This window comes from Myotis yumanensis, unplaced genomic scaffold, assembly GCF_028538775.1.
Source record: "Myotis yumanensis isolate MYYU_CA2020_CCGP unplaced genomic scaffold, mMyoYum1.0.hap1 SCAF_23, whole genome shotgun sequence".
Taxonomy (NCBI): domain Eukaryota; kingdom Metazoa; phylum Chordata; class Mammalia; order Chiroptera; family Vespertilionidae; genus Myotis; species Myotis yumanensis.
Window position 1 is genome coordinate 1,511,522 of NW_027223774.1, and position 11,245 is coordinate 1,522,766.

Here is an 11,245-nt window from a genome sequence, read left to right on the forward strand (position 1 = left end):
GATCTATTTTGTTCATCAGTTTATTTTGTTCCTTAGATTCCACATGAGTGAGATCATGTGATGCTTATCTTTCTCTAACGGCTTATTTCACTTAGCACGATACTCTCCAGGACCCTCCATGCTGTCTCAAAGGGCGAGATCCTTTAAAAAAAATTATATATATGTTTTAATTGATTTCAGAGAGAGGAAGGAAGAGGGTTAGAAACATCAATGAGAGAGAATCATGTATCAGCTGCCTCCTACACCCCGCCCCCCCCCCCCACTGGGGATCCTTCTTTTTTATTGCTGCACAGTATCCCATGGTGCAAATGTACTGCAGCTGTTTTAATCCACTCATCGGCTGATGGGCACTTGAGCTGTGTCCAGGTTTTAGCTATTGTAAATTGTGCTGCTGTGAACATAGGGGTGCATACATTCTTTGATTGGTGTTTGGTGTGTGTGGTGTGTTTTTTTTATCTCTTCACTCCAGGATAGTATTTTTTCCATTGCTTTTTAGAGAGTGGAAGGGAGGGATGGAGGGAGGAAAGAGAGAGAGAGAGAGAGAGAGAGAGAGAGAGAGAGAGAAAGAGAGAGACACATCAATCGGTTGCCTAAGGCAGGCACCCCACCCCCCAGGCCGGGATCTATCCTGCAATCCAAGGTACATGCCCTTAGACCAGGAATGGAACCTGCAATCATTGGGTCTGGCCCTGCCAAGGCCTTAGGGGTGAGTTAAGTAAATGTTTGACCAAACATAGTAGGCTAATTTTTTATTGTTGTCCATCCTCACTGGAGAATATTTTCCCATTGCTTTTAGATAGAGGGGACGGGAGGGAGAGAGGAGAGAGAAACATCGATGTGAGAGACACATTGATTTCTTGTCTTCCACAGGTGCCCCAACTGGGGCCTGGGATCAAACCTGCAACCCAGGTACATGCCCTTGACTGGGAATTGAACCTGAGAGTGGAAGGGAGCGAAGGAGGGAGGGATGGAGGGAGGGAGGGAAGGAGAAAGAGAGAGAGAGAGAGAGAGAGAGAGAGAGAGAGAGAGAAACATCGACGTGAAAGACACACTTCTATTGGTTGCCTCCTGAATGCACCCTGACCAGGGCTGGGGATCGAACCTGCAACCCAGGCACGTGCCCTTGACCGGGAATTGAACCCATGACCCTTACTATGCTTGGGCCGATGCTCTAGCCATTGTGAGCCCCTCTCATTGGAAAGAGTTATACCAGAAATAAAGATTCTACCCAATGACACACCAACGTACATAGCTGTAAAGACGTGGTACAAAGTGACTGACCTTTTGCCCTGGCACTAGGTAGCTCAGATGGTGAGAGCGTCATCCCAATACACCAAGGTTACAGGTTCAATCCCCGGTCAGGGCACATACAAGAACCAACCAATGGATGAGTAGATAAGTAGAACAGCAAAGCAATGCTTCTCTCTCCCTCTCTCTCTCTCTCTCTCACTTCCTCCTTCTAAAATCAGTAAAAAGTTTTGCCCTGGACAGTGCATCGGCCTAAGGACTGTACGGACTGAAGGGTCCTGGGTGTGATTCTGCTCAAGGGCACATATCTCGGTTGCATCCTCGATCCTGAATCCTAGTTGGGGCGCACGTGGGAGGCAACCAATCAATGTGTCTCTCTCACACCGATGTTTCTATCTCTCCCTGTCCTTTCCACTCTCTAAAAAATCAATGGAAAATATCCTCGGGTGAAGAGAAAGAGAAAGAAAACCAAAAGAAATAAAAATAATGTTAAAATAAATGATTAATCTTTTATTAATTAGCATCTTATATTTTAACAGTGCAGACACAACAGACAGACATGATAGCGGAGCCAGGAGAGCTCCCTGAACAAACACGTAGGAACCGGGGCGGGCAGGGCTCAGGAGGCCGACGGAGCGGGTGGAGGCCCCACCCTCCGAGAATGGGCCTGCACCCACGGGTGCTGCAGGACCTGGGCCAGCGGCAGCCTCTCCGAGGGCTGGTATCTGAGAAGCTTGCTGATCAAGTCCTGGGCCCCCAAAGGTATTGATGGAGGAAACTTTACATCAACCTGAGGAGGTTGGAGGAGAAACACAAGTAAGGTTAAATTAAAAAAAAAAAAAATATATATATATATATATATACACACACACACACACACACACATACATATTAGTAGCCCTGTGCACAGATTCGTGCACCAGTAGCTTGCTGTGGCCCTCCTATAGCTCTCCACCCGCTTGTAGCTCGCTGCCCCACCCTCCTGCTGATCTGTGATCTGGTCGTTATGCGGTCGGGTGTTATGTAACGGCCATTTGCATATTATATCTTTATTATGTAGAATATGTGTGTGAGTGCATTTAATATATTTTTATTTATTTCAGAGAAGAAAGGAGAGGGAGAGATAGAAACATCAATGATGAGAGAGAATTATGGATCAGCTGCCTCCTGCACGCCCCCTACTGGGGATCGAGCCCACAACCTGGGCCTGTGCCCTGGACAGGAATCAAACCCGAGTCCCTTCAGTCAGCAGGCCGGCCGCCTCACCTTGAGGATGCGCCTGTAGGTCTCGGAGTAGGAGGAGCTCTCGAAGGGGGGGTTTCCCACCAGCAGCTCGTAGCAGAGCACCCCGATGCACCACAGGTCCACCATCTCGCTGTACGTCCTCTGCTCGATCATTTCCGGGGGCAAGTAATCCAGAGTCCCGCACATGGTCTTCCTCCTGGAGGCGGGTGGAGGCGTGAGCGGGGCCCAGAGGCCCAGAGGCCCAGACCAGGGAAACATCTTTCCTCTGGCCCCAGCGAGACAGGAGTCCCCTCCCCAGCACGGAAGCTGGGAAGCACCAAGTTTTTTTGTTTTGTTTTTTAAATATATTTTATTGATTTTTTAAAAATTAAATCTTTATTGTTCAGATTATTACAGATGTTCCTCTTTTTTTTCCCCCCCATAACTCTCCTCCACCCAGTTCCCACCCCACCCTCTGCCCTTACCCCTCCCACTGTCCTCATCCATAGGTGTACGATTTTTGTCCAGTCTCTTCCTGCACCTCCACACCCCTTTTTATGGAGAGGAAGGGAGAGGGATAGAGAGTTAGAAACATCAATCAGCTGCCTCCTGCACACTCCTCACTGGGGATGTGCCCGCAACCAAGGTATATGCCCTTGACCGCAATCGAACCTGGGACCCTTGGGTCCGCAGGCTGATGCTCTATCCACTGAGCCCAACCGGTTAGGGCTGTTTGTTTTTTTAATTGTATTGATTTCAAAAATGAGAGAGAATCATTGATCGGCTGCCCCCTGCACACCCCCTGACCGAGAATCGAACTGTAACCTACTGGTTCATAGGTCGACACTCAACCACTGAGCCAACGCTGGCTGGGCATGGAAGCCCCAAGTTTTGTATTTTTTAAAGAAAATATATATTTTTACTGGCCAAAACCGGTTTGGCTCAGCGGATAGAGCATTGGCCTGCGGACTGAAAGGTCCCAGGTTCGATTCCGGTTAAGGGCATGTACCTGGGTTGTGGGCACATCCCCAGTGGGAGATGTGCGGGAGGCAGCTGATTGATGTTTCTCTCTCATCGATGTTTCTAACTCTCTATCTCTCTCCCTTCCTCTCTGTAAAAAATCAATAAAATATATTTAAAAACAAATAAATAAATAAATAATATATTTTTATTGATTTCAGAGAAAAAAGGAGAGGGAGAGTGAGAGAAATATCAATGATGAGAGAGAATCATTGATTGGCTGCCTCCTGCACGCCCCCTATTGGGGGATCAAGCCCACAGCGTGGGCATGTGCCTTGACCAGAATCAAACCCGGGACCCTTCAGTCCGCAGGCTGACGCTTTATCCACTGAGCCAAACTAGTCAGGGTCCAAGTTTGAATATGGATCAGGGTTCCGAGAAGGCAGGGATTCCAGATTTTGGAATTATTCATACAAAGATTTAAGACAGAGAGGCAGAGAAACATCGATTGGTTGCCTCCTGCACGAGCCCCAACGGGGCCTGTGTCTCAACCTGCAACCCAGGTTTGTGCCCTTGACTGGAGTTGAACTCGAGACCCTTCACTGAGCAGGCCGAGGCTCTAACCATTGAACACACTGGCCAGGGCCCAAGCGAGACTCCTTGTGCAGCAACAGCTGTTGTAATCCTCCCTGAATGACATCAGCAGAATATACTAAATGCACAAACCGCTAACACATTCGTTTGCTATCATTATAAGCATCGTGTACTATATATAACTGTATGTGCTATACGTTTGTCTTTTTTTTTTTTAATATACTTTATTGATTCTTTACAGAGAGGAAGGGAAAGAGATAGAGAGTTAGAAACATCGATACCATCGATGTGAGAGAAACACATCGATTGGTTGCCTCCTGCATCAGCCCTGACTAGGACCCTGGCAGAGGAGCCTGTAACCGAGGTACACGCCCTTGACTGGAATTGAACCCGGAACCCCTTCGGTCCGCAGGCCCACGCTCTATCCACTGAGCCACACTGGCTAGGTCTGTATGTGCCACTCTTTTAGATAACTGGCAGTGCAGTAGGTTTATTCACACAGCATCACCATGGACATGTGATGCATCATGCTACAAGCAGCGGCTCTCAACCTGTGGGTCGAGACCCCTTTGGCGGTCGAACAACCCTTTCACAGGGGTCGCCTAAGGCCATCCTGCATATCAGATATTTACATGACGATTCGTAACAGTAGCAACATTACAGTTATGAAGTAGCAACGAAAATAATTTTATGGTTGGGTCACAACAGGAGGAACTGTATTTAAAGGGCCAGATGGGCCCTGGCCGGTTTGGCTCAGTGGATAGAGCATCGGCCTGCGATCTGAAGGGTCCCGGGTTCGATTCCGATCAAGGGCACATGCCCGGGTTGTGGGCTCGATCCCCAGTGGGGGACTTGCAGGAGGCAGCCAATCCATGATTCTCTCTCATTGTGGATGTTTCTGTCTCTCTCTCCCTCTCCCTTCCTCTCTGAAATCAATAAAAAAAATATTTAAAAAAATAAAAAATAAAAATAAAAAGGACCAGAAGGTTGAGAACCACTGAACTAAAGGAAGCATCATTAGGTGGTGCTTGCCGGTACTCAGTTACAAACCCAGGCCTGTATCCGGGTCTTACACCTGGAACGTGTTACACCAAATCATTCCTAAGGAGCAACCCAGGGCCCAGCCCGCCCTCGCCCGACTCACCTCAGCGAGGGGGTGTGCACGGACCAGCCAAAGTCCGCAATCTTCACCTCCCCCCGGAGCCCCAGCAGCAGGTTCTCCGGCTTAATGTCCCTGTGGATCACCTTGTTCTCGTGGCAGTAGGCCAGAGCGTGCGCCAGCTCCTCCATGATCTGTGTGGGCGGAGGCAAGGGCAGCCTTAGAAAGGGAGCCGGCCACAGCTTCCTGAGGGGAAACACCCCGCCTGCGCTGTGCAGTCGGCGTCTTTTATTCCCTGGTCACCAACGCCACGACTCCCTCGACAGGGCACCGTTATTGATGGTGGGGGAGGGTTTCCGTCCCCCCACCCCATTCTAAGTAGTCCAGTGGTTCTCAACCTGTGGGTCGCGACCCCTTTGGGGGTCCAAGGACCCTTTCACAGGGGTCGCCTAAGACCATCGGAAAACACATACATAATTCCATATTGTTTTTGTGATGAATCACGATGCTCTAATTATGTTCAATTTGTAACAATGAAAATACAGTGGGGCCTTGACTTACGAGTTTAATTCGTTCCATGACGGAGCTCGTAACTCAGATTACTCGTATGTCAAATCATTAAAGTGAACGAGTGAGACACGTGATGCTGGGCTGATGTTGTGGTGTTCACTGTGGCGTTCGCCAACTAGCGGTGGGGTATCTGAAGCTGGCTTGTAACCCGAATTTTAGCTCGCAACTCAAAGCAAAAACTCGGCCGAGAGATGGCTTGTATCTCGAAAAACTCGTTAGTCAGGACACTCGTAAGTCAAGGCCCCACTATACATCCTGCATATCAGATATTTACATGACGATTCATAACAGTAGCGACATGACAGTTATGAAGTAGCAACGGAAGTAATTTTATGGTTGGGGGTCACCACAACATGAGGAACTGTATTAAAGGGTCACGGCATGAGGAAGGTTGAGAACCACTGATGTAGTCGGTTAGGATAGGTGCTAAAGTGGCCAGATCGTCCCTTTCGCCCTAGCTCAGCAAGTAGCTCAACGTAGGGTCTAGGCTGGACCACTCCGATGATCTACCGCAGGACTTAGAGCCTGAGGAAATAATCTATCTAAATAAAAGGCTAATATGCTAAGTGTCCGTCCGGGTAATGACGTCATGTAGCAACGCCCAGCTTCCTCTCCCTACCGACTAGCCTGCTCGCAGCTTCTTCAGCCCAGGAACACAGGTGCAAACATTTTACACTTTAACCAAGCGTTTTCCTGAGCCTCATCTCATTTGATCCTCACAGAAGTCCTGGAGTAGGTAGATAGGAGACTTGGTGGAATCCTATTTTCTTTTCATTAGCCGGAAAACAGAGATTTAGAAAGCTTAGAAACTTGACCCGACTGAAAAGAAGTAGGAAATGGTGGAACTTGAAAATGACCTCAGGTTTTCTCACTGTGCAGAATACAGTCAAACACGGCTGCAGTTAAATATTTCACCCTTTGTTCTCCCTGCGTGATCTACAATAACAATCTGCTTTGTGTTGATATTTACTGCTGTGTTGCTGACAATTACCCGAAAGAGAAGTTGGGGTGCTTCACTGGGCTGGGAAAAGTTTAGCTGCATCAGAAAGCAGGTCTAATGAAGCGAGTTTGTTCTATATCTATGAAAGGCTAAGTTGACTCGGGCATGTGCAATACATATAAAGCTCCTGCTGGTGCCAATCGGACACATGTTTCTATTTGTCATTGTTGATTGTGAATTTGGCTGACACTCTATTATAGAGAAAGGGTGAATAGCGATATTAAAATATTACTTCTGATTGGTTTCCTTTCAATGTGCACGAATTTGTGCACTGAGCCACTAGTACAAAAATAGAAGGAAGCCCTAGCCAGTTTGGCTCAGTGGATAGAGCGTGGGCCTGCGGACCGAAGGGTCCCAGGTTCGATTCCGGTCAAGGGCACATGCCTGGATTGCATGCTTGATCCCCAGGAGAGGGGGCGTGCAGGAGGCAGTCCATCAATGATTCTCTCTCATCATTGATGTTTCTCTCTCTCTCTCTCCCTTTCTCTCTGAAATCAATAAGAAAATATATAATATATATTTATTAAAAGCAAAAAGCAATCTGGACATTCATGACAGCCACAAGCAGTGATCTCCCTCACCAGCCCCAGTAAACTCATGGACCCCAAGGCCCCAGCCACCCTCCCCTTCCCCACCCCCCCACCTCACCGTGGCCGTACGCTGCTCATCGATCGTGTGGCTCTTTTGCAGCTCCTTGTAGAGCTCACCCCGTGGCGCGTATTCCAGGATCAGGTACACACGACGTTCGTCATGGAAGTAGTTGTACAGGCGTAGGATATTGGGATGTCTGGAGGGCAGACGGGAGGAGGGTCAGACTCCTCCCTGAGGTCCAATTCATGATGTTATTACAAGAGATTGGTCACTCAAGACACAAGAAGCAGGTTGTGGCCCGGCCGGCGGGGCTCAGTGGCTGAGCATCGACTTATGAACCAGAGGGTAACGGTTCGATTCCCATCAGGGCACATGCCCGGGTTGCGGGCTCCATCCTCTGTAGGGGGTTTGCAGGAGGTAGCTGCTCCATGATTCTCTCTCATCAGCGATGTCTCTCTCTCTTCTTCTCTGAAATCAATGAAAAAATATATATATCTAAAGAAAAAAAAGAATATGGTTCCTTAAATGTAAAAAAAAAAAAAAAAAAAGCAGATTGTCCTGGCACCAGTATAACAGCCGGAGCTGGGACTGCATGAGGGGAGAACAAGGAACGGGCATTTGGCATGTGACACAGGGGGCTGTGCAGAGTGTAATTGTGATAAATTGCAGAGGAAAAGACCTTCAGCTGAAAGCAAGGGCCTCGCTTCATTGGGGGTCGTTTGGAGGGAGATGATGGCCGGGGAGCTCAGCTGGTTAGGGCATCCTCCCATGGATGCCATGTGGGTTCGATCCCCGGCCAGGGAACGTACAAGGGTCACCCATGAATGCAGAAATAGGTGGAACAACAAACTGATGTTCTTTTTTTCTTGTTTGTTTGTTTTTTGTGCATGTGACATTTGTGATACTTTTTATTTATTTATGTATTTTAAAATATATTTTTATTGCTTTCAGAGAGGAAGGGAGAGGAAGAGAGAGAGAGAGAAACATCGATGATGAGAGAGCATCATTGATTGGCTGCCTCCTGCATGCCCCACACTGGGGGGGGGGGGATCGAGCCTGCAACCCAGGCATGTGCCCTTGACCGGAATCGAATCTGGGAACCTTTAGTCCGCAGGCCGAAGCTCTACCCGCTGGGCCAAACCGGCCAGGGCCAAACTGATGTCCTTTTCTCTCTCAAATGAAAAGAAAAAACAACCACCACCAAAAACCCCACAGGCAAACAGAGGCCCGGCGTGGAGCCCTCTATGGGGAGACCGTTCTTACTGCAGATGCGACTGGATCTCGATCTCCCTGCGCAGCTGGTGCTCCATCCCCTCCTTCTCCAGCTGCGACTTGAACAGGACCTTGAGGGCCACGATGAAATGGCTGTCCCGGAGCCGGGCCAGGTACACGTTCCCGAACTTCCCCTTGCCCAGGGGGCGCCCGATGTCAAAGTCATGGATGGTGAGGCTGCGGCTGCCGGGGGAGGGAGAGGAGGGGTCGTGTTAGGGAGTCAGGTGGAGGGGGGGTCGGGGTGTCTGGAGGGCTCGCCTTCCCCTTCCGCGCACCCTCCCTCCGCCGCCGCCCCTGCTCCGGGCCCGGGCAGGCCCGTGGGCAGCAGCTGCCCGTCCCTCCCGGGAGCCCGCGCGCTCCATGCGCGCAGCTCCGCTCGCGTCTCATCCCTCGGCCCCGCGGCCCTTCCTCCTCCGGACACAGCGCCGGGCGCACTCACGCGGGGGGCGCGCTGGGCAGCGGGGGGCCCTCGGCAGCTGCTGAAAAGAGAGAGAGAGAGAAAAAAAAGAGCTGTCAACTCCTTCTTCTAGGCGCCTCCCACCCCCAAACCCCCACAGCTGGCACAGGTGTTGTGAATCCCCATCTGAGGATATTTCTCCATCGATTTTCAGGGAGAGCGGGAGGGAGAGGGGGTGACATTGGTTTTCAGGGAGAGCGGGAGGGAGAGGGGGTGACATTGGTTTTCAGGGAGAGCGGGAGGGAGAGGGGGTGACATTGGTTTTCAGGGAGAGCGGGAGGGAGAGGGGGTGACATTGGTTTTCAGGGAGAGCGGGAGGGAGAGGGGGTGACATTGGTTTTCAGGGAGAGCGGGAGGGAGAGGGGATGACATTGGTTTTCAGGGAGAGCGGGAGGAGGCAGAGAGAAACATCCATGTGAGAGACACACATGGCCGGGTGGCCTCCTGCACGCGCCCCCTCCAGGGCGCAGGCCGGGGAGGAGCCTGCCACCGAGGCAGGAGGTTCGCGCCCTTGACGGGACTCGAACACGGGGCCCTGCGGTCCGCAGGCTGACGCGCTACCCACTGAACCACCCGGCCAGCGCTGCGCCCGGATCGGGTCCCTCTCACCTGCGGGCTGCGCACCGTCCGACGTCGCCGCGGGCGGTGGGAGACTCATGAGAGGAGGAGAGGGTGAGCCCCGCGGAGCTGGGGGTGCGGGTCCGGCGGAGCCCCAACGGGGGCCTCAGGAGGTTACCCTCGCGCGGACGCTCGTCCAGTCGCGACCTGGGGCTGCTGCGGCCTCGGGGCGCCCCCTGGAGGCGCCTCAACGACTCACCAGCGGCTCGGGAGCTCCCCGGGGGCGCTGACCGCGCCTTTTATAGTTCGCGCCCTCGCCCCATTGGCCGAGCGGGGAGTTCCTGGTCTGTTCCCATTGGTTAACATTTCTGAGGCGCACGCGGCAGAAGCCCGGTACCGAGGACGCTGGGCCAATGAGATGGCAACGCGGAAACCGGAAGAGGCGGGGCCTCGGGCGAGGGCGGGACGTGCTGGAAGCTGAAGAGTCGGGAGCTGAGGTAGCACGAGGAAGTGTCAGGAAGCAGCCAATGGGTGAGCGCGGACTAAGTGCGTGAGGGGTTGTAAAGCGACCCCGGAAGCCGCTGGGGTACCTTGTGCGGTTGGAAATCTGCAGAACCGCGTGTGCGCCCTAACGGCCGGTTTTAAGGTCCAGTCCAGTTCGGGCCACTCCCAGGACTCGTCATCACGCACGTACGTACGTGAGGGCCCCCGAAGTTGGTGCCTCTGCCCCCACATCCTGTGCTCCCCGTCCACCCAGACACCTGTTTACTTGAGGCATGTATGCAGAAGTGTCAACATTTGATGAACTTGAGTTCCTTTGGAGGCAACAGGATAAATTGTTGGGTAAATATAATTTTAAAAGAAAAAAATCTCCCAACCGAGAACCTCTCCACAATAGTGGGTAATAAAACTGTTATTTTAAAATTATCTTTATTGATTTTAGCGAGAAAGGGAGACATCAATGATGAGTGCATAAGTGGAACAAATTGATGTTTCTCTTTTCCTCTCTCTAAAAATGTCATTAAAAAAACAAAAAACAAATCCTGGCTCCTTTGGAAGAGTTCTGTGACGGGGTGATCTTTTTGGTTATAGTGGTTATACATTTATGCAAATCTTTACCCATTATGACTCTTAAGGGGTGGTTCATGTGCCCACGTGTTCTGTGTAAACAGTGGTTTATGCTGGACACCTGCTCTCTTCTGGGAGCTGGAATTCGTTATGTGCTGGTAGGAGTGCCGCCTAGAACCCTGGGCCCCGGTCTCTAATGAGCTTCCCCGGCAGACCTTTTGATCCAGTGTCACTGTCCCTCATTGGAGCTTCAATCAGCATGTCCTGTTTGACTTCCGAGGCAGGACTATTGAAAACAGTCCCTGGTCTCTGGATTCGAGTCCTCGTGCCTTTTCCCTGGGCTGTTTGCTCTGATTCTTTCTGCTGTAATAAATCATAGCATTCTATGGGGTGGGGAAGGAAACATATGTAATACTTTCAACAATAAAGAATGTAAATTAAGCCCTAGTTGGTGTGGCTCAGTGGATAGAGCATGGGCCACCGGACTGAAGGGTCCCAGGTTCGGTTCCGTCAAGGGCACACGCCGGGTTGCGGGCTCGTTTCCCAGTATGGGGAGTGCAGGAGGCAGCCAATCAGTGATTCTCATCATTGATGTTTCTATCTC

General features: G+C 51.0%; 1 protein-coding gene across 1 annotated transcript; it reads right to left on the reverse strand.

The window, feature by feature from the left end:
- Positions 1–1,773: 1,773 nt before the first annotated feature.
- On the reverse strand, positions 1,774–9,673 carry AURKC (aurora kinase C). The gene is made up of 7 exons (XM_070401727.1): positions 9,625–9,673; positions 8,998–9,037; positions 8,550–8,741; positions 7,344–7,482; positions 5,171–5,319; positions 2,515–2,689; positions 1,774–2,038 (listed from the first exon to the last, which is right to left on the reverse strand). The coding sequence occupies exons 1-7, from the start codon at positions 9,671–9,673 to the stop codon at positions 1,868–1,870; spliced, it is 915 nt and encodes a 304-aa protein (XP_070257828.1). The 3' UTR covers positions 1,774–1,867.
- Positions 9,674–11,245: the final 1,572 nt, after the last annotated feature.

Excerpts from the sequence above, each read along its gene's own strand:
- AURKC (XM_070401727.1), bottom strand. The coding sequence starts at position 9,673 with ATGAGTCTCCCACCGCCCGCGGCGACGTCGGACGGTGCGCAGCCCGCA. Across the intron at positions 7,483-8,549 it reads GAGATCCAGTCGCATCTGCA|ACATCCCAATATCCTACGCC; the intron begins GTAAGAACGGTC and ends TCTGCCCTCCAG. Across the intron at positions 2,690-5,170 it reads GTGCACACCCCCTCGCTGAG|GAGGAAGACCATGTGCGGGA; the intron begins GTGAGTCGGGCG and ends ACCCGCCTCCAG.